The following is a 26,224-nucleotide window of genomic DNA, read 5'->3' on the forward strand; positions in this document are numbered from 1 at the left end:
TTTTTGTAACGAATGAAAGCTATTTTGTTTTAATCTACATAATGTAGTATTTGGGACTGCTTCTCAAACTAGTAATGTTAAAACCCTTTTGTACTCTGCTCTTAAGGTTTTTATAACCACACCCGAGAGTACTTCCTTGACGGCAATAAAGATTGATCTTCAAAAGAGAATTTCTCCACAAGAACGAGTCCTAAGACAAGTTTCATATAATGTAATATCAGCTCCATATATCTCTCTATAAATATATATATTTTACTATCAAAAGCTTATATGTAATATTAATTACTTTAAAGCTATTTAGTAAAAATAAGTACAATTTAAATCAACAAGTCTATAATTACCTGCCAGCAATTTAGTTTTTAATCGCTTGAGCAATTTCAAATATTTGAATCTTCATTGGCTGTTTTTAGCACTGCTCTTCAGTGTGCAGGGGTGAGCGCTTAAATTGTACAACTAGGTGGCAGCACCCGTGGCGGAATGTTGGAGTAATGGAACACAGACGTGGTGCTGCCAACTCGAGAATCCTCCCTGCGGCCCAACAAATTAAAACAATCCAAAAGCGACGCACGGTCGTCTTTTTCGCGCATAAAAAATCAATCGGAAAATCAGAAAACTCGCTGAGATTACAACAATCAAGCGTATGCAAAGGCTAAACAGCAACAGGAGTTGTTGTTGCTGCTGCTGCGCTGCCGCCGTGCGATCGATCGTTGTTGGTTAGGGTATGTGTTCACTTTCCGTGCGGGGGAGAGCTGGTACTACATTTTTTTTTGCATAAAAGCCGTCGGCAGTTGCTGGCAGAAAAGGCGTTTTATTAAGAGTGAAAAAGCAGCGGATAGCAGCTGTTTGCTTGCGGCTGCATATTTAGGTGCCTTTTGTGTAATTATTGTTTAAAAATGTGGGCGCGACACACCTAAAGCATAAAAAATATGCCAGTTATGCGAAATGTGTGTGTAAAGAGAAAAAATGTTGCTGCCCCTCTGTGCGTGTGTGTGTGTGTGCTGGCATGTGTGTATGTGTAGGGCAATGCCGAGTGTGTATGCGTGTCTGTGCCTGTGACAGTATGTCTGTGTGTGTGTATGTGAGCCGTTGTAGAAAACTTGTTATCAATGCGGCGCCTATGATAAAAGTCTTATTAGACATGTTTTTCACATGTCGGCCCAATTGGACTGGAAACGTTGACAGAAGGCGCGCGGGCGGACAAACGTAAACAAATTAAAAAGTGGTCGACCATGTGGGAGGACGTGTGGGCTAAGCCATAACGATCGCATTTGGTCGACATGTGTATTAAAAAGCGCTCTCCCAAATCCCATATTGTGATTTCCATTTCGAATTTCCTTTACCTTTTTTTTGGTGGGCAGCAGCTTTGCATGCGCGTGTGTGTGTTGTGGTCTGGCGGCCAACTAAATAATGTGGAACATGATGTGCGACGTAATGCCCACAATATCGGAGGATAGCATATCGCAGCGTTCCTCACAGTTCAGCGGCGAGGATGCGAACTTTGAGCAGCTTATGGTCTCCATGCTGGATGAGCGGGACAAGCTTATGGACAGCCTGCGCGAGGTAATTGTGCTGTAGTTATATTGTTAGATATGAACAGATATGGAGTTAAGTTTTCTTTCTACCTTTCAAAAGGCGCAAGAGCGTCTGGGCGAATCGGAGTCGAAGCTGCACGATGTGGAGAAGGAGCGGGACAGCCTGCAGCGGCAAATCAACGCTAATTTGCCGCAGGTAAGTTTAAAAAAACAACTTAAATGTGCCTATCTAAAATGCTTTGGTCTTCTCAGGAGTTTTCCACTCTGACCAAGGAACTGACACAGGCCCGAGAGACATTGCTAGAGCGTGATGAGGAAATTGGTGAGCTGAAAGCGGAACGCAACAACACACGCGTAAGTTTCAAAGGCAAACAAGCAGCATGGATATTATTATTGAAATGTTTTATTTTGCTGCCTTAGCTGCTGCTGGAGCATCTGGAGTGTCTGGTGTCGCGGCATGAGCGCTCGCTGCGCATGACTGTGGTCAAGCGTCAGGCGGCAGCGCAGAGCGGCGTCTCCAGCGAGGTGGAGGTGCTGAAGGCGCTCAAATCGCTCTTCGAGCATCACAAGGCCCTGGACGAGAAGGTGCGTGAACGCTTGCGTCTGTCCATCGAGAAGAACAATATGCTGGAAGAGGAGCTGAACACAACCAAAGATGAGCTAACGCAATACAAATCGGGTGCAATACAGCGCGCTAATGCCGGCACCGATGGCAGCACAGCGGGCAGCGGCGTCGGCAGCAACGCAAGCGGCGAGAATGGCGTCAAAGAGAAGGTGCGTCGTCGTCATCGCCGTCGTCGGCGTCGGCGTCTGTTACGCTCAACAATTTATGCAATCAAGCGTGCTAACCTTAAATGTTTTTTGTTGTTTTGTTATTGTTTAATGCTCTGAACGCTCTGAGCAGCTGGCAGGCGGCGGTGTAAATGGCGAGGCCAGCGAGCTGAATGACTATGCGGCCAAGACGCACGAGTTGCAAACAATCATTGAGAAGCAGGTGAGTGCAACATGGGAGCGTCAGAAAAACAAAAACCAAAAAAATCCAACAAATATTTGATTACATTCACGACAATCGAGACGAATTTTGTTTTCATTAAATTGTTTTCATTAAATATATAGAACTCTTGCTGTACGAAAGAATTGTGCAGAATCAGAATAAACAATTAATTTATTCGTTTTAATATCTGCTTAGTAGCGAGAAACTAAATTTTAAATTTGTTCGAATTCACAACTATATAGTAATAAAATATTGCTTTAGTCACAAATAGTTCCATAGACAGTATTATGAAGAATCATAAAAACGATTGATTTATTTGGTTTTTAAATAGGTTAGTGGTACTGTTCCACGACAAAAAATCTGAACTCAAACGACTTTCAGAATTCAGCACGTTTATCCACTACTATTCCGCATAATTTGTTTATTATGAGTTCTAAATATGGGAGCGAAGGGGGTATTGGTAACTAGACTGAGCACCAGGCAGTGCAAAAATAGAAACAATACCGATTTTGAAATCTTTTAATAACATAACCAATATATATATATATATATATATATATATATATTTTTATATTAGAGTATTATATTAGAGAAAATCATACCGATAGAAAATTACATTAATTAAGAAAGCGTGATTTATTCTTAAAATATTTATACTACTTTTAGTGAAGTGGTCAATCAAAGTTTAGCAAACAAATAAACAAGAATATTTTACAACCACAATATTGAAAAAAAAAATGTATTGTTGGATTAATAATTTTCTAAAGTGATACAATTTTATACATACCTTCTGAAACAGTAATGCTTTTCTGTGCCGCTTTATCTGAATGAAAAGAGGGTGTCTTAAAAACTCCATCATAAACGTATCAGGAATTTAAATGCGTGGCTGATCCACTATTTGTATTGTCAGCATAACTTCTGTTTATCTCACTCGCCTGTCTGTCTGTATGAACTTCCAGATCTCTTGAACTATAACAGCTAGACATGAAACTTAATATATAGACTTGCCTTATTCAAACGCAATTCAAGATTATTACACTATAAACTAAAGCTATACATATATAGATCTACAGAAAAAGTCACAGCTGGTATAAAAAGTTTACTCCAAGTTTATTATTATTTATTCGTATTTTGTTTCATAAAAATGCTACATTAGTTTATGGACTAGGAATTCACTTTTAAAATAAACTAAAAAGTGTTAATTTATATTAGCAAGACGATTAATATTTTGTATTTCTTTATTTTTATAGACGGCGGAGCTTTCGCAATGGCAGCGAAGAGTTTCGGATTTAAACAACAAGATCAGCGAGATGGAGGAGAACATGTCTCGTGTTCAAAAGGAGCACTGCAAGTCGCAGGATCAATGCGCCAAGCTGCAGCGTGACTTGCGTGAGAATGTGGCACAAAAGGAGGATCAGGTGAGCTCTTCACAATACACGTTTCTTTAAAAGAAAGTCCTCAAATTGTTAATGTTTTGCAGGAGGAACGCATTGCCACGCTGGAGAAGCGCTATTTGAATGCGCAACGTGAGTCAACATCTCTGCACGATTTGAATGAGAAGCTCGAGCAGGAACTGCGGCACAAGGTAGCGCAGTTGAAGGTACGTGCCGTTTTTTATTTTAAAATAATAGCTACGCTTGGGGCTGCTATGGTTTTTGCTACTCATATTATGGTTACAAATGTGCCCCGTGACTAACAAACAACAATCAAACAGAGAGAAACAAAAAACCACTTGCTGGCCCACCCTTTCATCCAAACTAACTAATAATCTCTGTGCCCCTTCCTCACACACCATTCGAAAATCTCCCACAGTTGCACGAGGAGAAAATAAGCGCCATTGAGGAGAAACTGGAGCTATCCGAACAAAAGCTAGCCCAACATGCCAAACTCCAGCCAGACATGGAAGAGCAGCTGAAGGCGCGCATGGAGGCATTGACAAAGGTAGGAAATAAGGTATGCACTCGAACTAATATGCGCGCCGACAGGTTCCATACAAAAGCAAAGTATAAAATTTTAATTAACTACCTTTTTATGTATGTCTGTCTATTATTTATATGCCTATTTTTCTACAACAACAACAAACAACAACAACTACAAAATCTACAATTCCCCCACAACAACGAAAACAACAAAAGAAACTCCATTGTCCTCTTTATATGCACTGAAAAAAAAGAAACCAAAAAAGGCAAACCACGAGCACTTTTTCATCAATTCAAATTCAATTCATGGTAGAGATGGGCGCGTGAAGCAAAGCACACATCGGTATTTCGTAAATTGTCACTCCAAATCACAACTGGCTTTAATGTTTTTCATAAACCTGTCAATTCATGTTATAAACAATTTTTTAGAACATCTTGTTGACATTTTGTAGTGCGAAGATTATAGGAAATTTTTATTTCCGTACTGTCTAAAGCTTAAGACTGCATTAGAAACGGTCCAAAAACAATTGCAGTTTTAAAACGGCTAAGAAAGAGTTTTTTTTAAGCAAAGAGGCTTATAAGTATTTTATTTCCATATAAAGAATTGTTCAGTAAGGTAAGGTTCAGATTTAAAGGTGTACTCGTACAGATGCAAAACCAGTTTTTAGATGGCTTATACTGGTCGGAACTTATACAAGAGAGTTTTTTAAACGTAGACGACTCTACGAAAGCGGTTTTCATAAGCGTCTATGCTTATCTGGAATGTACTTAATATCTACATTAGATTTTTACTTCTGTTAAGAGTGATTTACAAACTGGGTAACAATTCAATAAATCGACCATTCAATCCTTTTAGAAATTCTAAAGAACCACTCTACCAAAAGATGTTGGAGTTGTGTTAAATTTTAGTAAACCAAAAAAAAATAAAGTGAAATTAAACGAATCCTATAATCGCTCCACTAAAAAAAGTTAAACTTGTGTCTACTAAAAGATGTTGGACGTGTGTTTCATTTTTCTAATTTAATGGTCAAACAAAATGACTTAACTGGAAGCCCTTCCCCTATTTCCAATTGCTTGAAAACCGTTCCATTGACATAAGTTGAAATTGATTTTCTAATTAAGTTACTCTTAATTGTTTAGCAACAAAATGCTGGATTCTAGTTTAATCAGTTGTATATGAGAAAAGTTTAAACGCTGAAAGAGTTCAACGAATTTCACTGAAAAGTTTGATGATTTTCACGCACCCATCTCTATTGCACACTACTTGAAGACTTACCATTTTAGCTTTCATTACTGAATGTATATTTATGTTACCTACACCCGCTGTGTTCGTCTCTACTCAACTGATTGTTGCTCCCTCCCATTGCAGGCTCAGGAACGTCATGGTTCAGCAGAGGATCGTATACGCGGCTTGGAGGCCAATCTGGATGAGAAGACGGCCGAGGTGGTAAGACTGAACCAACGCCTCAAAATGAACGAGGAGCACAACTTGCGCTTATCCTCGACGGTGGACAAACTGCTCTCCGAGTCCAATGAACGCTTGCAGGTGCACCTTAAGGAGCGCATGCATGCGCTGGACGAGAAAAACGCGCTCACCCAAGAGCTGGAGAAGGCACGCAAGGTGGCCGAGGAGTTGCACCACGAGAAGAGCGAAATCATGAAGGAGCTCTCGAAGACGCGCCTGGAAATTGAGAATTTCAAGCGACAGCTGCTGCAGCAAGAGATCGCCTATAATATACAGCAGACGGAGGCATTGACGCGCAGTCTCTCGCCGAGCAGTGTCGTGGATGGCAGCGCCTTTACACGCAGCGCTTCCCATGCCAGCTTCGAGACGCATTCGCTGCGCCGCAACAAGTCCCGTTTATCGGAAGAGAACGCCATAGCACGCTCGATGGCCGAGCAGGAGTGGGAGAATATGCAACAGGTACATGCGCAGCAGGCCTACGAATTGGCCACCGCTGCCGAATGCGACGACAGTGAGGCGCTTTATGCCGCAGCCACGGCGGACATGATGTCGCCGTCGGGACACACAGATGCCCAAACGCTGGCCATGATGCTGCAGGAGCAGCTGGATGCCATTAATAACGAGATTCGTCTCATTCAGGAGGAGAAACAGTCGACAGAGGCGCGCGCCGAGGAGCTGGAGTCACGCGTTGGCAGTCTCGAGCACGTCAATCTGTTGGCACGCGGTCGCTCCATGGATAGACAGAGTCCCCCCATGAGTGGACGCAGCACGCCGAACAGTCCGCAACGCGACTTCATGCAAAAGTATCATACGGTAAGGACTTTAGTTACAACTATATAGTAGTTTACTTTTACCTTAATTGATTGATTCAGCTTCGAATATTAATAATATATATAATATATTATTGTAGGTCAAAGTCTATCGAACCATTTTTTAAAGATGCTAGGTATTTTTCATTTAAAAAACTATCAAACGATTCTATTTATCATTGATATTGAATCTTTTAACCTAAGTACAAGCAAACTATCAAAGTTATTTTTCAAAGAGAAAAATTATAACAGCTATAAACTTGAGTATTGTTATTTAGAGTGGTGGAACAATTTGGTCCCAGCCAGGTTCAGCAGCGGTTCAAAAACTTGTGCCTAAACGGAGAATCTAAGTATTTGAAACAGGTTTTAAAACTGTGGTTAGACTGGGTTGGAGCGGCCATTACTCGGGATACTATTTTATTTCGTAATCGTTGTATCGAATGGCGGGCCTGTTGTTCTGAATTGTCACGGTATCCGAGCCCATACCGATCATAGCCAGTAATACGTCTTGGTTCAAAAGGGAGCTGCAGCCAATCCCCAAATCTGGTTACCATATCGCTAGATTGATGTAATTATGCAATTAAAGATAGACCTTTTGCAGCGCAGATACAGCTTGGATTAAGCGGATGTTTAGCCTTATTATCCACCCGTAGTATTTAATCATTTACTCATACCCCAGTTACCTCTTCGCTACAGAGGGTAAAACTTCATGTTATTATATTTTGCGGGGTTAAGTCGAACATTCCATCTTCTGACACAGTTCTCCAGTAAAGAAGCAAGAAAGCGAATTCCGTCGGTGAATGAAGCATTAACAATTAATTACTATTTGTCCACAAATTGTTGAAGTTGAGAAATGAACCACTTAAGAGCAGAGTTTCGCTCCCAGGGCTGTACACTTTTGTGATAACTAAACGTGTTTTTTAATAAACTAAAATGGGGAATTCATTAAAAGAAGAATCAAAAGTATCTTGATAATTAATTAATAATATATCCTATTTACTAATGCTATTTGCTTTTATAGCTTAATTTGCCGGTGCTATCCAGTGATGCTTCACGCGACGAGCTTCATGGCGGCATGTCGACCACTGGGGACTCCAGCTCAGGCGGTGCTGCCTCACCGTTGACAGCGCGCTCCATGCGCTTGGAGCGTGTGGCGCAAGCCTTGGCGCACAGTCAGGAGGAGCTGCGTCGTCGTTCCATTGGTCTGGCACCCAATGCTGGCGCACCTGGTGGCGGTGTACACAGCAATCACAGCAGCCACATGCCCCTCAGTAGTCACAACTACGGACTGTCGCCACTCAGCTCCCGGTACGGTAGTCAGGAATCGTTGCGTCATTACAATACCATGGGTAGCATGTCTATGCTGCAGACGCCCACATCGGGCGTGTCGTCGCGTGACTCAGCGGCCGCCGTGCAAAAGAAGAAGGGCATCAAGTCGTCGCTTGGCCGCTTCTTTAGCAAAAAGGAGAAGGTGAAGGGTGTTAAGGACACACTGCCCGATGGTTCGCCCAGCATGATGTCTATAGGCAATCTGTCTATTGGTCTCAGCGAAGTGGACTCGAATTACGATGCCATGAGCATAACGGGCGGCATGATGCCGCGAATTGCTAGCGCCCAAGGCTCCAAGATCAGCAGCGTAGACTATGGCCGGCAGAAGAAGTAAGCTCGTAACTCTGATCTTTGTTTTAGTAGCATTGCTAATTCATGTTCTTGGTTGTTGTTTCACAGAGAGCACGATTATCGCAATGATTTGTTGGGCGAGGCCATGAAGGCAGGCACGCCATTTGCCCTGTGGAATGGGCCAACTATCGTGGCCTGGCTGGAGTTGTGGGTCGGCATGCCAGCTTGGTATGTGGCCGCCTGTCGCGCCAACGTTAAATCGGGCGCCATTATGAGCGCTCTCAGTGATACGGAGATACAGCGTGAAATAGGTGAGGTGTTGGACAAAAAAAGAGAAACAGCTAGCTTGATCAAGAAATACGAAGAACAAAGATTCAGCAATTCGTAAAATATAGGATTGCTTAAGAAAGAAAAGTATTAGTAAGCTCCCTTAACTACAGAGAAAATTACTGAAACTGATTCAAAAAACAATTATATTTGCATATATATTATTGTTCCTTTTTTGATCCTTCATAGGCATAAGCAATCCACTGCATCGGCTAAAGCTGCGTTTGGCCATACAGGAAATGGTTTCATTAACCTCACCATCGGCGCCTCAAACATCACGGACCACATTGGCGTTTGGTAAGCAAGGCTGCTCACCCTTTTGAAATAAATATTAATAACACTTTATTTGTATTGTGTAGGCGACATGAATCACGAATGGATAGGGAATTATTGGTTGCCCGGCTTGGGACTTCCGCAATATCGCACAACCTTCATGGAGTGTCTAGTCGATGCACGCATGTTGGATCATTTGACCAAGAAAGACTTGCGTGGTCAGCTCAAAATGGTGGATAGTTTTCATCGCACCAGCTTACAGTATGGCATCTCAATGCTTAAACGATTAAATTACGATCGCACCGAATTGGAGCACAGGCGCAAGATGAGCGAAAACGGTCTGTGCGATGTGTTGGTGTGGAGTAATGAGCGTGTCATACGCTGGGTTAGCAGCATAGGACTGAAGGTGCGTTAATTACCAACCATTATACATAAATTTTTATTGAATTGTGAATTGCATTTTAATTTCATTTATTCTCGAAATGTTGAAAAAACGCTGATAATTTCTATAACAAGTTCCTATTTGGGTAAATAACTCTAAAAACAGCCAATTTAAAACGGCAAATGGCAAACAAACATGGGCCATGGTTGTATAACCTGTACCAGAAGGATGAAAAGGCACACTAAGTTGTCTGTGCTTAAAATGTAGACCTATTTTATTCATAGGCAGGTTAAGTTTATCTTCAATAATATGTATCTTTTACGTTACTTTTTGCAAGGTATTACTAACGTTGGAAATGCGTGAAACTGTCTTATAGTAGGTAAATAGGTTGATGGCTTTAATAGATAGAGTTGCTTGTGCATTTCTTTCAAAATTCATTTATAAAGTAGTTACTGAACCGAGACGCATTTAGGTTTCTTCTTAGCACCTATTTTTTTCCAAATAATAATAATTTTGCGGTGGCTGATAGGGCAATGGTCACCGCCTACGGATGCTTTGTCCACCAGCGCCACATTTGGCCTGACATTTTGATTCAAGAATATTTCCAAACAATCCAAATTAAGAAACCTTTTGATTGCTGTAATAAAGTTCATCAGAACTATTGTTTTTCGTTTGCAACATTATGCTGAAAACAGCAGCTGGCAACATTATCCACTATGTAAAGCTGCTAGCAACATCGCAAGTTGGCAACACTAGCTGCTTCCAGCAACATTGCAAGCTGGCAACACTAGCTGCATCCAGCAACATTCACAACACTGCACAAAATGTTGCCAAAAGAATACAAGCGATTAGGTGGTTGGAATTAGTTTTTATAAATAATGTCTTTAATCCGCTTTGGGTGCCTAAATTGTTTTGTTTAACGGTTAATTAATTCATTATTAATTAAGCTTAGCAGTAAAATGTTATTAAAGAAACACAATACATACCAGAGTTCTAATACCCTAAAAATGCCCACACTATGAAGTATTAAATTTACAAGAAATCGGTATATCCTGTAAAGTTAATGGTTTATTCATTAATCTCTTTTATTAGTAATATTTAGTGTGCTTTTAATGGTAATTTTGAATGTTGCTTGCCTATTTTGCAGGAATATGCCAACAATTTGCTCGAATCGGGTGTGCACGGTGCTCTAATGGCTTTGGATGAGGGCTTTGATGCTAATGCAATGGGTCTCGCATTGCAAATACCCACACAAAATGCGCAGGTGAGTTTTTGTTTTGGTCAATTATTTGTCTCGCACGATTTAACAATAAATGTTTGTTTTTACAGGCACGTCAAGCGCTCGAGACAGAGTTCAATAATTTGCTGCAAATAGCCACAGATCGACGGCCGGAGAACGAGCAGCGTAGCGCATCCTGATGCAGCTATAGTCCGCCTACAACATCGGTGGATGAATAAAGAATACAAATTATAAATAAATACAATAAGAAGGAAGAAAGCACACGAAATGAATAAAAGAATGAAAGAAGTAAAGGAATTCAAGGTGGGGTGTAGCGGCATGCATATTGATACGAGAGCTACGATTCCTAAGCGTTCCGACGCAACTATAAGCCACAAAATGTAATACAGTGAGACCGAGAGACGCAACGCGAGAGACTCCTGGCCAACACGTTGGCCAACACACACTGAAGACACATATACACACACGCATAATGCACGTCTATATATAAATATATAAATACACGCATAGTCATACATATAACAAGACAATGTATACAAGACATAGCACATACATACTCTATAAAGTGCAACAACAACCACAACATCAACAACAACAACAATAACTTATGTAGCAGCCAACAACAGACAACAGACAGACAGCCATGCGGCGCTGCTAGAATGTACAAGTTTTAGAAGCTAATCATTTAATTGTTTAATTTTTTTTAACAAAGTGACATATAATTTATAGAGTTGATAGGCCTTTCTGGTAAGTGCTTTACTGTATAATTATTATTAATTTTTATGAACAACAATTGGGCATGCAATAGACTAACAGTATTTTGTTTAAGAGGGACAGAGAGATAGATAGAGAGAGGAGTGCTTCGTACCAAATTTTGTAACCAAACTTGTTTGTTATATAATTTTTATGAACACATTATGTACAGCATTTTTAATTTTTTACATATATACTGTATACACTTTTTTGTTTATAATGTGAAGGCTTTAAACTTTAAAAATACAGGCGCTCCAATTGAAACTAAAAACTAAACAAAACAAAACATGCACAACAATCAGGCATAATAACAGTCGCAGCTAAAGCTCACTTATATATAGAGAAATTATATATATAATAAACAAGCATATGTGTAACTAACGGCAAAGTATTAAAAGGCACAGTGAAGTGAACTTTATGGAAAGTTTCAGGCGCCCACTTAAACTATTGAAATTAGAAGAAATACAACAACATATATTGAATCTACATATATATAGTATATATATACACCATTTAGCAACTGCTTTGAAAATTGATTTGTCCGGTGGTATGGTCGTTAGCTTTTCAAAATTGTACTGCCCTGTGAAAGCTCCAATCGGAGCTATTGAGACTTTTTAAAAGTCTGCAGTTTTCTACAATTGTGTGTCTTGTTTTTCATCCGATAGCTACGATATAAATACACCTATGTATACTTAGGCAAGCAGCTACAACAAATTGGGCAAATATATACTATACATTTATTTAACTTACAACCGTTTGGCTTACATTAAAAATTAAAACCCAAAAAGCATATCCATTGTTTTTCAAAACAAAACACTCTTAAGTTGTTATTAATTTAGTTAATAAATGGCAAGCTTATTATGCTCTTTCGACTATTGTTAAAGTTCATATTTAGATTATATCGAAAAAGTCGTTTTTTCCATCACAAAACATATATTTGTAAAACATTCTTTGTACTTATGATTAAAAGACGTATCCATGTATGTTTTTCATACAAACTGCCTGTTTTTCTGTCTGCATGAAAATGGAAAATGGAAAAGAAATTGAATGGAAACCACCATAAAAATGTAAAAATTAGTTCATGGGTTTTATTATTTTATTTGAACAAAAACCAAAACTGCAACTAACGCTTGTCTCTAAGTTGAAAAACAAAAACAAAACAAATGAAAAAATACATAAATATATTGTATTAATTAATTTATACGTATATATATATAAACTATAAACTATTACTAATAAAACAATTACTTAATGAAATTATTTCAACTGTATTAGCAAAATTGAGAAGTCGAACAGAAATGCGTAAGCCACACCAGAAATATTTCATGTAACTGTAGCATTAAACGAATAATAATAATTACAATAATAATAATAATAAAGTAAACAAATATTTACGATGTGTAACCTAAACCTAAATTTGTGAAACACTTATAGAAGAAGAAGCAAATCATTAAGTTATGTAATTTGAGCGAATTGGTTTAATTGTTAAATTCTGTTAAAAACTAATCTAAAATCCCTCAACTAAACTAAACAACTAAATTTATATAAAAAACAACAAACAAACAAAACAAGTAAATCGTATGTACATATTTATATAATATTGTGAGAAGCAAATGAAATACAAGAAAAAAACACTAACAATTTAGTAAAGGCGAAAATTCCGTTTTGGGGTTTTTTATATGTACCATATATATTTGAAAACAGAAAACACAAAAACAACAAACCAACAAAAGTAAATATAAATTAACATTTATTAAAAAATAAATTAGAACAAGGTTTTTTTTTATCATTTATTTACGAAAATGGGAAGAACTACAGATTTAGCTCAGGAAATAAATGTTTCTTTTGATAAATAATTTTTATGAATAATGCCAAAAAATTAAAAATATAAATTTAAAACATTTGAGGCACTTTTGTGCTAATTTTCCGAGCTTGACAGGTGGTTTACGACCGAAGTTTAATTTTATTGAAAAAGTAGATAGAAAGGACAAAACATTTTGTATCGCTTATAAAGGATTTAAGCTTTGGCAAAATCCAAACATTTAACTTTTACCTCTTTAAAAAAATATGCTGGGAGTGTCAATACATACAGCCCTGAATTGTCCCTAATTGGGTTCAGATAAGCCCTAAGATCGAAGTTTTATTCCATTGGCTCGTTAGGCAAACCATACTGTATAGTATTCTTAATTGGTTATTTTTATTGGCGTTGAAATGGAGTTTAACATTTTGTAACTATTCAAAGATTTACCTACGGTTGCACCAAGGTATTATTCTTTCGGCTCTTAAAAGAAAAATATGTTGGCAGGCCCAATAGTTGCCTTAAAGCTCTTTTTGATCCGTCTTGTTCGTATATTTAGCAGCGATAATTAAATATGTATCTAGGAAATAAAGGAAGGATTACAAGTAATATTTATTTATTTTTAAATATTATTCATTACTTTTCGGAAACTCTTAGCTTTGAAAGCATCTACATCTAACTTTACAAGGACTTTTTAGCTATATTCGAAATTTTATAGTATAAGATAATGTTACCTATGTAACTCATCCATCTATATTATTCTTATTTCAGATGTTTACCATTCGTTTGCTTCTCTATGGATCATTTCTGAAACGGATTATAAAATAATGTCATCTACTTATGGGCATTGATTTCTACAGGTAAAACATTTTCATATGAAATTTCAACATCGAGAATCCTGGTTTAATCTATCGTTCAGAAAACAAAAATTTCAACGCTTTATTTCAAAGCTGTGGCATGGTATTGCTTGAAAGGTATAGAAGGATTTAATGAATCTACAAATGCGTATTTTTTAGCTTTTTGCTCTACATGTTGCATGTTTTCTTGCCAAATAGGCTAACATGCTGTATATAAACGAGAGAGAACGCAACAGTTGAGCAAACCCGACAGTGGAATACCCTGTACCCAGACAAACTTCCGTCACTGAGCTATATGCGCCCATAGCAGAAGCAAAAAGAAGAAAGTGAACTTTATACTGAAGCTTATGGGCGTAGTACTTGAGTGAAATTCTTCTGCTAATAACATTTCTTGGAATAGACTGATTTGGATAAAATATAAAGTAAATATTTATATAATAACTACGAGTGCAAACTTGCGTTGCTTTTAAAATGTGGACAGTATTGACGAAATTCTGTGGCGGGGGGAGGGGAGAGAAAATCAAAAAAATAAAATTAACTCGTGTAGCTTAGGGACCAGGAGCATCTATATACCAAGTTTGGCTAATTTGCGATCAACCGTTCCCGAAATCCAGGCGTTCATTCAGACGGACGGACATGTCTGGATCGATGTCTCGTCATGCTGCTCAAGAATATATATACTTTATGGGGTCGGAGATAGCTCCCTCTGCCTGTTACATACTTAATACTACAAACTTAATATGCCCTTTTTAACCGACGGGTACAGGGTATAAAAATAGGGGATTGTTTGTTAAATATTAAGTGTTCAAGTAAAACTAAAATCTGGGTTTCAGCAATTAGTTGACATTGATAACATAATAAATTATGATATTATTTGGTGCAGAGGAATGTTTTGACATTTTATTATTTGGTTGAAAAAGGACGTAAGCGAAGTTTTGGGTATGTTTTTAAGGGGTACATTATGCTAATGCAAATTAGGTAATAGGCAGAAGAAAGCATCTCTGACCCCATTCTTAATGCATTCTTAATAAGTCATTCTAGATAAGTCTGTATACATGATTGGTTAATGGAGTCCCTAGTAATTTTTTTTGCCTTGCTTCATCATTCAAATTTTTGGAAACATGCATTCCCTATGCTTGTAATCATTTAGTTTCAACAGATTTGTTTCACACTCGTTCGTTAAAGTTTTGGGTATCAAAATTTTTTATTGTTTCGGCCTGTGATTTCATGCAAAGAAATGTTTTTTAAATCCATAAAGATTTTTCGTTCCTAAATGCGATACTGATAGAAACAGTTCGGCTTCTGCTTCAAAATTTCTCGTTAATACCGGCAATCAGCTGCAACAGCATTGGCTACGGACCAAAAAACAGAGACGCACAGGGACGGCTCAGCGCTCCCACTCCCCGGCAATATCGTTCAATTACTGGCCGTAGTCGCAGTCGCGATCCACACACCCACACATCACCATGAGTCAGACGCCATCGACTTTTAATTCGCCACGCAACCGCTACTACAATCCCGTCTCAAAGATTCAGTCGCTCATCCACAATCTGGACGCCGAGCTGGTGCAGCTGTGCAAGCAATGTTCCGTGCCCAAGCCGTTGGCTAATTTCAACTACAACAGCAACAGTCTCAGCGCGCACAGCAGCAGCTTGGGCAGCAGCCATCAGCAGAAGGACAGCCTGAACGCTCTGCTATCGCGTGCTCGCTCCAACAGCATCTCGTCGACGTCGCAACGGACTCTTACTCCGGAGGCGCACAAGCGCCAGATGCGGAATGTCTATCGAACGCGTGTTATCGATGCGTATCGGAACCGTCGCATTTTCACCGTCTACGGCAACTACCACACGGTTCGGCGAGCTCTGATGCGTCGTGGCTGGCTGGAGAAACTGCCGCCCGCCCGCTTCGCTAAGCTGCAGACCATGCCGGAAGACGTGCTGCTGGATCATGCGCGTCGCGGCAATGACTACGAAGCCGTCATCATATCGAAGATGATCAACCACTTTCCGGCCTTCTTCATTTGGCAGGGGAAGGGTCAACGCGATCAGTGCGCCGAGGTGCTGCCCTATCGAAATCGCGTGAGACGCAGCCAGTTCCTGGACTTCTCCACGAAGGTGGGATTGGTGGGCTGCGCCGAGCAGGAGCGCTGGTTTCGCGAGGAGGGCGTTTGCGCCATGAGCCATCCACGTTTCTATCGCCTGGGCGGCAATAGTGTGGAGGAGCGGTTGGCCTTTATTGAGGACTTCCAGCAGACGGCGGCGCGTTCGCTGCTCCGCTACATCAAGGAGCACAGTCCCGAGGAGCTGGCAGATCCCGAAAACGGCACCATTCTCAGTAGCACATTGGACTTTGCGCTGAATAGGGTGAGGAATATGATGAACTTTGCGGATCCCAAGGCCTTGGAGGACAAGCCCATAAAGCCACCCACGCCCGCCGAAATGGTGGATAACCAAACGTTTATGCTCCAAGCATCCGAGGTATACAAGTCGCAGGCCAAGTTCCGCATCTCTGAGAAGGTAATGTCCGAGTATGCGCGACTCGCCGCACAATACCTCGAACAAATCGAGTCTGTACGACCCGATTACTGCTGGGATGGTTGTCGCAATCTATGGATACTGAAGCCGGGCTATCAGTCGCGTGGAATCGGCATTGTAATACGCAACTCCCTGGATGACATTCTGCAGTGGACGACGAACAATCAGAACAAGAAGTATATTGTGCAAAAGTATATTGGTAAGTCACCATATTTTGGGCTCAATAGCTAATTAGGTAGCTCATATTAATGGTTATTCGAAGTGATTGCCCATTTCGGAAAGGTTTTCTTAATAGTTTTTATTTATAACAAATTTTAAAAGCTCCATTATGCGTTCTGTTAGGATGTAAGCAATTTCACTCCAGTACTACGACTACAAACTGTAGCAGCGGGTTCTCGTTTCTCGTTTCTTGTTCTTCTTTTTGGTTCTGCGTTTGGTTTGTTTTGGTGCAGGATATTTCACTCTCGGGCTTGCTCGACTCTTTCTAGCAATCTCTCTTGTTATGGATGGGATCATGGACAAAACTATCTACCTCAGCATATAAAAGGACAGTTTTCACGATAGTGCCAACGTGCTGGGTTTGCGGGAGTGTTTCCGGTTTCATCATGATAGCGACCCAAAACATTAATCGGGAAGCGTGTTATTTAACAAAGTTGATTGCATTTTTTCAAATTTTTCAAAAGAGAGCATTTATACAGCCAGAAAGATAGGCTTATAAACATATAGTATAATTTATATATATAAATTTTGCTTTCTCATGTTTGCCTCCGAGATTACAGCTCTCTCTCTCTCTCTCTCTCTTTGTGGGTAGCTTAAAAGAATTTTCCGCTAGCTCTCTCCTCGGAAATAGTCTTCTTTGGTTTGCGTTTTATAAGGTACAACACATTTTTTATAACATTTAAGGCCAGACTGAAGAGTTTACATAAAAAATATTTGCGGACATATTGTTGTTGTTATGAACTGTAATTCGTTATGCCGAATTATGCCGATTATCGTAGTATATCCATCTATATATTGAGCTACCTAAAATGTGAATTTCACATTCAACTGTTGCATTCCTTCTTTGTTTTTATATGCAGAACGCCCTTTGCTCGTCTATCGCACCAAGTTCGACATACGCCAGTACATGTTGATCACTATCACCGAGTCGCTGGTGACTATTTGGACCTATCGGGATTGCTATTTGCGGTTTAGCTCCCAGGAGTTCACCATGGATGATTTGCGGGAGTCTATACACTTGACCAATAACTCAGTGCAGAAGCGCTATAAGAATAAAATGAATCGGGATTCCCGTCTGCCCAAACACAATATGTGGTCGCTGGATCAGTTCAAGAGTCATCTCCGACATGTGGGTGCTCCAGAAAATACCTGGTCCCACATCTATAATGGTATGAAGCAGAATCTTGTGGCTGTGGTCATGGCCAGTCTGGATGAGACGGAGTTGGTTCAGAACGCCTTTGAGCTATATGGCTGCGACTTCATGCTGGACGAGCACTACAATCCGATACTGATCGAGATCAATTCGACGCCCGATTTGTCGCCTTCAACGGAGGTGACTGCACGCATCTGCCCGATGGCGCTCAAGGACTGCATTCGCGTGGTGGTGGACTTGAGCAAGAATCCAATGGCGCCTACGGGTCTCTTTGAGCGTGCTTTTGAGGTCTCGTACAACCTCAATAAGGCGATGGATTCCCAGCAGCAGATGGAATTGAGCGGCATTCAAATGACTCTATTCGATGCTCTGCCAAAGGTTAAGACCCGTACCCGCTTTTTGCGCAAAATTTTGAACAATGTGAAGTCATCGACGAGTCGGAAGCTGGGCGGAAAGGAGAAGGAGAAGGAGAAAGAGCACGTTTCAAAGAAAACGACAAAGGCTACGATCAGCAAACATAAAAGGGTAAGCACACGTGCGAGTATACGAAATACTCTATTTTCACTCAACACCTAATTTGAAAGAAAAATTCAAAGAGCGCGGCTGATTCAAAATCAAGCTCCGCTTCCCCTTCCCGACAAGTCTCTATGACGAATACGGCGATCGGAACTGGTGGCAAAACGATTTTAAACTCAGCAATACGTGAAAACTTGGCATTACAGTATACTGCGCCTAAATAAAACCACTGGAAAGGGTATTTACATATATAATCGTCTGTTCACTAAAATATAAATTTCTACAAGCAGCTAATCATTACAGCGAAGGATATAATCTCATAAGGCGTCCTTTAAAGGCCAATTAATGAGATAAGAAAATTGCATAGAAGTAAACGAGAAACCAATTAAGTGATGAGAAATTCGTAATAGTTTTTAAAATATATATATAGTATGTATATATTAAACATGAATATCTTACAATACACACTAAACATTATTTCCGATAACAATAAAAATACGCAATTATGATATTTAACTAGAAAAATACACGTGTCTAAGTGCGTTTAAGTTGTAATTAGTGGTCTATGTACGGCGTCAAAAATAGATACACAACCCAAGTAATGGGTTGAGGCAATAAAATAACTGGAGGCCCATGAGAGATCGCCTGAAGAGAGATAGACTGAAATGTATAATACTTGATTATTACCCGATATAAATATTTAAATGTGGAAAACATTGAAGGAGAAGGAGAGCTGACTGAGAGATTTTATTTTGAAGTACCCCTTAAAAGGCATTAATATTACCGCTATATAGGTAAATATTACAGTTTATCTGTCTGCACGAGTATGGTAGTGTATTAAATACGATATGTTAGGCATTGTACTATATGCTTTAGAAACTCAAACTTTTTCTTTCTTACTTTGAATTAGAGGTGTTTTTAATTATCTCTAATAACTGGATACATATTCCGCCGATCATAGAGAGAGAGGGGGTTTTCAAATGTTGCATCTTCTTAGTGACTTAGAATTTCAATTTTACATGGAATTAGAGAAGCTACCTAATAATGATAATTTAATAACTGCGTAGATATAGTATCTACTGTCAATCTTCTTTGGTTTGTCCGTGTATCACGTCATAAAAGCGAGGGGGTCACCAAACAAGACTCACAACATTTCATCATCTTACTTTGTATTAAACGTGCTCCTTAAAAAGCTCTACTAACAGGGTTCTTTGCTCTCCATACTAGGTATGGTCCTAAGCAAAAGTACCTATTTCAACACCTGTACCTAACTACCTTGACTAATTGATATTGAATAGGAGGACAGCATCACATAGAAGCACTGCTTAGGGTGGAACTGATAGGCGGCGCCAATGTGGATGCCGAGATGGTGCTCGTCATTTTTCCGGCCAAAGCCGTGCGTGGACTGATAACTTGTGCTTGTGCCAGCTGGAGTTCGCTCGTAGCCTGCTTCATGGCCGCCACAATTGGCTCACCTCGGTGCAGAGCCTGCACGGATATGCTGATGGGCAGACGAGGTCCGTTCGATTTGCGTCCAAAGGTGCGGCCTATCGCATGCATGCCGGCTGTGCTTTCAATTTCGGACTTGGTGCGCATAAACCGACGTGTGGCGGGGCCAGTAGTGTTAGTGGGTGCAGGTTTCGTCCTGGACGTTGTTGCTATCGAAGTGCCTGTGGAGGAGATGTTGCGCAAACTACGCCACTTCCGCTCGCTAATGGTCGGCGCAGTGGCTGACGCATTGGTCGCTTCCTGTTTCTTGGCGCTGCTGCTGCTCGTTGGACGGGAAGCAGCATCTCCTGCTGTCAAATCCTGCAAATTGTTCTCACTTCTGCTGGCTAGAGCGTGCTCGGATGTAGTGTCGCTGCGCGTATAGTTCTTGATGAGTATTTTGAACTTGCGCTCGGTGCTTTCTATCTGGCTGGAGGTGAGGCGTGGCCCACAGCTGCGTTGACGCTTGGGTGGCAGTGCATTGACTTGGGACTCGGTTATGCTAGAGGCAGGGTTTCGTTTGTGCGTGGCACTGAGCAATTGGGTGATGGAGCGACCCGCCTGCTTCAGCAGATACGGACAGGGTGAGATGGGTAGGGGTGTGGCCGGCGACTTCTGGCGAGCACTGCTGCTCAGCGAGCTGAGAGATGGGGGCTGCTGAGTGCTGCTAACGCTTATGCTGCTGCGATTGCTGTTCAGAGGCTCCACCATGTGCTTCTCCATATACTCCGTGGCATTGAAAGTGGGCATGGCGCGGTGTATGCGCGAAATGGTTGTGGGTATGATTGCTGAGCGCTGGCGAAAGACGCTGCTGGTGGCTAGACTGCGCTCCTTGCGGTGCTGCTGGTAGTAGTAATGATTGTGACTCTGATTCGTCTTGTGTATTAGCTGCTTGCCCTTCACAAACAGATTGAGGCCCATGTAGGCGGGCGTTGGGGGCACCACCTGCCGGTAGGCCAGCTCGAAGTTGCCCAACTCCGACTTGGGATCCAAGCGACGATCAATAACCACTGCAGACAGAGAGAGAGACAGAGCTGTATTGCTTCAATTGTATCCGCTAATTAGGCTACTCACCCTTCACCACATCCTCCAGACATTGTGGACACATGCGGGCCGTAACGCTTGTGGAACCACTCAGGTCTGGACTCGAGTTGATTTCTATGAGCCAGGGATAGAAATTCTCGCAAATCATGAAGTCTGCACCGAACAGTTCAAATGTGTTAGGTCGCCGATCCATATTCTCCTGCGAGGCCAGCATTGTGCCCACAATCGCTTTACGCATGCCCGGATAGATGCGTTCCAGCCACATGTTGTGTTTGCCAATTTGCCGGAGATAGGCTTGGAAGGAGTAGCAGTCCCACATGTTCTCGCTGGGCAGTCGCTTGTCGCGCTTCCCGTTCGTGTATTTCTTTTGGATGGCGTAGTTTGTCAGATGCACCGACTCGTGGTGATTGCTCAAGCTGTATTCCTGGGAGCTGAAGCGCAAATAGCTCTCTCGGTAGAACCAGACAACCAGCGGTTGTGTGTTCGTTATGAGAAACCACTGCCGTATGTCGAATTTCGTTTGAAATAAGATGAGCGGGCGCTCTAAAAGGATAGTTGAAATGGCAATATAAGTTTTAATAAAGTTTTACATACATCCTAAATAATGTATGGAATAAAATGCCATAAGTTTCTATAAAGATGCTTGATTAAAGGTCTTATGGCTCCTACAATAATTGATTAAATAACCCCGATTATTAATCAGTTTTTAATATTTAAATTTGTTATTAATATTAAAGCATAGTCCTATTATATTTTTAAGTAAAAAATAGCAAGTTGCTGCATCTCTAAGTTATTACTTGTAAGTATTATTAAAAGTACACACATGAAGTATTTCATTAAAAATTATATTTTTTTAATGCCATTAAAAATACAGAGAACAAAAATAAATCAGAGACTAATGCTTGAGTTATAAAAAAACTTCTATGCGAATTCTGTCAAACTATTACAAACTTTTGGTAGGGAATTCAAAGCTAATAAATTTATTCCAGATCCTATTTAAGCTCCTAACCATTATTGTTGCTATAAATACTTAAAATTATTAATAAAAATAAAACTTGGGAAATATATAAAATAAACCATATAAAGATTACAAAAAAAAAAGGTTGATACTTATAGAAAAAGTTTAATTCGAGTAAAAATGAATTACGAAATCTATATAATTTACCCTATTAAGGTAACCCTTTTTACAATTATTATAAGTATCTTTTTTTTGGAAATCAGAATAAAAAAACATACTTGACCTGCCTAGGACTCAGGGAAACCTGGATAACAAGTTTGGTCATTCTAGCTCTTGTACTTTCTGAGATCCTTGCGCTCATACAGACGGACAGGCGGACGGACATGGCTATATCGACTCGGCTTGTCACCCTTATCAATAATATATATACTTTGTGGGGTCTGCCACGCCTCCTTCTGCCTGTTGCATGCATTCGCACAAAACTAGTATTTCCTTTCACCCTTTGGGTACAGGGTATGAAATATTTATTTTATGTAGTTAATAATACTTTTTCCCCCCTACCTTATACATATGCCAAGTGGAAAACGAGCCCGGTTTCCGGATTTACAACGTATCGGGTCCAATATTCTGTCTAATTTTGATGAATTTCCTATTCATAGTTTCCGTAAGAATCATATTTATGTAAAACTTAATGGGGAAGGTAGAAATACGTGTTTAAAAGAACACTAACTATCGTAGAAGCTGCAGCTTAAGTACTGTTTCCAATATCCGTACACACAGAAATAAATTCAAAGGGATTGATAGCGTATCGTCTAAAAATAGTTCCGCTGACATTGAGGTTATATTGAAAATCAATTTGAACCTGTTGCACGCCCGCCTGCTAGTCTAACTGAGTGGCACACAACGCTGAAACCGTTAAACAAATTACGATTGGTGCCTGGCAAGGAGAGGCAACTTGCACGTTTTTAGGCTATTTGTGGAGGCGCTGAGGCAACCATATGTTCTTGTTGCCTTCGTTGCTTGATATGCGTGCGTGTTGGCAGACACCGCAAGTCGCGAGTCATTGTCTTCGTCCTTTACCCATGACGTTGTTGGCATCCAAAAACGCCAAGCAAAGTTGGAAGCTCAAGTTGGCACAGTGGGCTAAAAATGCCCGTCTGAATGAACAAATTAGAACTCGAGAAATTTAATTGTATTCGTTTATATTTATAATAGCTTTATTGTTGCGCATGTGGTTGTTGTTCTTACCCATGAAGAACTATTTCGAATGGTAAAGAGTTCTACAAAAAGGAAACACACACACACATCAATCTCTATTAAGTTAGAAATATATATTTTATTAAGTTAAAAAAAGGTTTTTAAACCATTATTTGGTATATCATCTTTTCATCTTTCATATCTCCTTTCTCTTTTTTTTTTTTTAGAAATTATTGTTATGGTTGAAAAGTTTCTCAAACTGAATGGAATCTTTCAAAGGTAAGGTTTTGAATATACTGAAACATACAATTTTTTTTAAAACAATAGCAAAACTTACTATTAATCAACAGGTTTAATCGCAAACAACAAATTCCACTGCGGGTTTAGTTAATTTATTATTTAGTTATGGTGGTAGTGTTATGATTTTTAAGCCTTTTTGAAGGATGATTATATTATAATAGATTTGTTATAATTTATGTATTTATAATAACTTTATTTGTATTGTTGGGTATTTATTTGATTATATAATTCCTATAAAAAATGTATGTTTTAATCAAATGAAGCAAGCAAAGCAACGCGATTAGGAGCTAAGTCCTCTACTCCATAAACTAGAAAATATCCAAATAATAATTTAAGTCTGAAGCAAGCAAAGCAACGCGATTAGGAGCTAAGTCCTCTACTCAATAAACTAGAAAATTACCAAATAATATTTTAAGTCTCTGGATCTAGCTTTTAGTGCTAACGAATCGTTTAACGTCCAACCTTCTGCTTTTCCTCAACTCCTTCCATTTTAAAATTTTCTTGGAATCCACAATTGTACTCGCGCAAAAGTGTTGTTTGGCCCATTGTGCGTTGCTTGTTTGGCTGGCGGTGTGGCATCAACGGCAACGGCCTGATTTTCGACCTACTTTAGTGCATGTTTGTTTATTTCGTTACGCCCGAAAAAGCATGCTGAACTCTCCTCCTCACAGAGCTATTCTTTGGAAAGCTTGTGCTTACAAGTTTGTCTGTGTATGTGTGTGTGTGTGTGCGTGTGGGCTAGGTTAGGTTTCTTTTAGGCTTACCTATATATTTTTGTACTACGTAACGGCTCTTTGACGCTATCGATGGATTAACGACACCCAAAATTTTTTTCAAATTATCCATTAACAATATGCCGCGACCACGGCATTTGTTGGCCGGCTTCACGATCCACAAGTTCTGGTAGCCATCCAGGGTGTATTGGGGCCAGTGGGTCTTCATTTTGTCCACCAGCGACAGACATGACTTAATCATATGCTCGATTGTACGCTGACCATCGTGCTGGATGCGGGCATCCTCATTGACGAGCTGCTGATGTTGGTAGAGGAAGGCATCCCAGTCGTGCTCCCATATTTTCGGCGGATCCTCATAATCGATGTCATTGTGCTGGCAGCTATCGATGTACTCGACCACGCGCTTGTAGGCGAAGTCTATGGCGGAGTAGGGTATCTTGCCACTGGTGGAGAATACCGCTTCGCAGCCATGTTTGTGATACTTGCAGAGCATGGAGCGCAGAAAGGCGACGCAGGCGGTTAGCTTGAAGTTATCCATGAACTCGCCCAGCTCCTCGGGACTCCAGACGTTGTAGCAGCGAGGAAAATACATTTCAGCTGTGCCCTCCTCAAAGAACCAATGGAAGTCACGTAGCTGGCTGCACAAACCCTCCTTGGAGGTGAAGGGTGCGCGATGGAATTTGTTGATGGTCATGCCCGGATTCTTGGCCTGATCAATGTAATCGCATTTCTCCTTTCGATTCGTCCACAGAAAGTCCACAGGCATGTGCTCCAGAAAACGCGACATTATATTCCGCTCACACTTCAATACGTACTGCCGCCTCGTCTCGCCCGCCTTGCGTTTCGGCAGGCGTTGCGTCAAGTCCTCGTACGTCATTTGACCCGCGGGCATCACCTTGCGATGCATATCCAGTTTCTCCACCCAGCCACGCGCTATCAGAGCATTGCGTATGGAATTGAAGCAGCCGCGTATGGTGAAGATTTTGTTGTGCTTTGCCGCCTCCTGCGCCTTCCGACGCAGCTCGTTCATGCGATCCGTGGTGATCCAAGTGCGACGGGCACAGTAGTTGGTGGGCGGACCCATCGGCGCGCTGGCAGTTGGCGTGGATGTGGACGTCGGTGTAGGTGTCGGCGTGGGTGAATTCGTTGTGGCGACGATGGGCGATGTTGTATGGCCGGACGGACTGGGCAGCGTTGCCTTCGCTGGCTTGCTGGCTGTCTGCAGAGCCGGACAAAGACCTTTGGCATCGCCCGAGCTGCCAATCTTGTCATTATTGCCGTTGTTGTTGTTGTTGTTGTTGCCATCCTCGGAGTGTGTGCGCGGCGGTGTGGCCGTAGGTGTCGTTGCATTGCTGGCGGGCGTCAGTTGTATGATGGGCACTGGCACTGGCACTGGAACTGGCGCGGAGGGCGTGGGTGGCGGTGCCGCTGGTGGCGTTTGTGGCACCGCCGCTTTCTTTTGCAATGTGGCACTTGCACATTTGATCGTCTCCCGGCCGAGGTCGGTCTCCCTGCTGCGTTGTGGCTCACTGCTGGGTCGCTGGTGCTGCTGCTGCTCCTGCTTTCTATCGTGCATTACTCACTCGGCCAACGCGCACTGCACATCCACTTCCATCCAATCAATTGAAGTATCCGTCTGGCAAATTATGCAAACGTACGCGTTCAGTTATAGGCACAGACTAATTCGATTTTTGCAAAATTATCGCGTTCCGTGTGCGCGGATGCTACGCAACCCACTGACTGACTGACTGACTGACTGACTGACTGACTCCTGACTCGGCGAGTGAGTGAGTGAGTGGTTGTGACTGTTAATTTTGAGTACGGCCTCCCATATGGGCGGCCCTCAGCTGCCTGGCAACCATTGAGCCCCAGTTAAGTTCAAAGGTTCGGGTCTCGAACGACTCTATTAATAGTTACATGCTCGTGTAGCATATGCCAAAGGTTCTTGGCTCCACTCTGTGTTGTTGCAGCTATTGGAGTTGTTGGAGTAGGCGCGTCCCCTTCATTCTAGCATAAACGTGCTCGAGCTCTTTTCGCGTTGGGTTAGGTCGACTTTGAGGTTTGTTGTGGTTACCAGGCAGTTGTTGTGCGAACTGCCAAAGAACTGACCTT

At 41.0% G+C, this 26,224-nt stretch overlaps 3 protein-coding genes across 8 annotated transcripts; 2 read left to right on the forward strand and 1 right to left on the reverse strand.

Annotated features, from left to right (window-relative positions):
- The first annotated feature begins 565 nt into the window (after positions 1-565).
- On the forward strand, positions 566-12,724 carry LOC115629008 (liprin-alpha-1). 4 transcript variants are annotated; one of them, XM_030525296.1, is made up of 16 exons: positions 566-719; positions 1,359-1,560; positions 1,633-1,728; positions 1,785-1,886; positions 1,953-2,306; positions 2,437-2,526; positions 3,777-3,944; positions 4,007-4,126; positions 4,339-4,479; positions 5,815-6,723; positions 7,741-8,378; positions 8,448-8,650; positions 8,856-8,963; positions 9,026-9,345; positions 10,469-10,585; positions 10,651-12,724. In XM_030525296.1, the coding sequence occupies exons 2-16, from the start codon at positions 1,408-1,410 to the stop codon at positions 10,738-10,740; spliced, it is 3,609 nt and encodes a 1,202-aa protein (XP_030381156.1). In that variant the 5' UTR covers positions 566-719; positions 1,359-1,407; the 3' UTR covers positions 10,741-12,724. The 4 variants fall into 4 exon arrangements, with proteins under 4 accessions (XP_030381156.1, XP_030381155.1, XP_030381157.1 ...); XM_030525295.1 differs by having other exon boundaries at positions 1,362-1,560; XM_030525297.1 differs by having other exon boundaries at positions 1,362-1,560; positions 4,339-4,467.
- Positions 12,725-15,201: 2,477 nt separating this feature from the next.
- LOC115629004 (tubulin glycylase 3B) lies at positions 15,202-18,916 on the forward strand. Of its 3 annotated transcripts, none has more exons than XM_030525291.1 (4): positions 15,202-16,702; positions 17,583-18,400; positions 18,460-18,629; positions 18,682-18,916. In XM_030525291.1, the coding sequence occupies exons 1-3, from the start codon at positions 15,436-15,438 to the stop codon at positions 18,613-18,615; spliced, it is 2,241 nt and encodes a 746-aa protein (XP_030381151.1). In that variant the 5' UTR covers positions 15,202-15,435; the 3' UTR covers positions 18,616-18,629; positions 18,682-18,916. The 3 variants fall into 3 exon arrangements, with proteins under 3 accessions (XP_030381151.1, XP_030381152.1, XP_030381150.1); XM_030525292.1 differs by having other exon boundaries at positions 18,472-18,629; positions 18,695-18,916; XM_030525290.1 differs by having other exon boundaries at positions 15,203-16,702; positions 18,695-18,916.
- Positions 18,917-19,699: 783 nt separating this feature from the next.
- Positions 19,700-25,646, reverse strand: LOC115629074 (tubulin glycylase 3A; the record flags this gene model as incomplete). The annotated part of the gene is made up of 3 exons (XM_030525390.1): positions 19,700-20,889; positions 20,954-21,466; positions 24,143-25,646. Coding segments are annotated over 3 exons (3,207 nt in total), but the record flags the coding sequence as incomplete, so codon positions are not given.
- Positions 25,647-26,224: the final 578 nt, after the last annotated feature.

Source organism: Scaptodrosophila lebanonensis, unplaced genomic scaffold, assembly GCF_003285725.1.
Source record: "Scaptodrosophila lebanonensis strain 11010-0011.00,11010-0021.00 unplaced genomic scaffold, SlebRS2 tig00000131-arrow-arrow-pilon, whole genome shotgun sequence".
In the NCBI taxonomy this organism is placed as follows: Eukaryota; Metazoa; Arthropoda; class Insecta; order Diptera; family Drosophilidae; genus Scaptodrosophila; species Scaptodrosophila lebanonensis.

Bases quoted from the DNA above. Each gene is read 5' to 3' on its own strand.
- LOC115629008 (XM_030525296.1), top strand. From the start codon at position 1,408: ATGTGGAACATGATGTGCGACGTAATGCCCACAATATCGGAGGATAGC. The intron at 2,527-3,776 runs GTGAGTGCAACA...TTATTTTTATAG, and splicing joins AAACAATCATTGAGAAGCAG to ACGGCGGAGCTTTCGCAATG. The intron at 3,945-4,006 runs GTGAGCTCTTCA...AATGTTTTGCAG, and splicing joins TGGCACAAAAGGAGGATCAG to GAGGAACGCATTGCCACGCT.
- LOC115629004 (XM_030525291.1), top strand. From the start codon at position 15,436: ATGAGTCAGACGCCATCGACTTTTAATTCGCCACGCAACCGCTACTAC. The intron at 16,703-17,582 runs GTAAGTCACCAT...TTTTATATGCAG, and splicing joins TATTGTGCAAAAGTATATTG to AACGCCCTTTGCTCGTCTAT. The intron at 18,401-18,459 runs GTAAGCACACGT...CTAATTTGAAAG, and splicing joins CGATCAGCAAACATAAAAGG to AAAAATTCAAAGAGCGCGGC.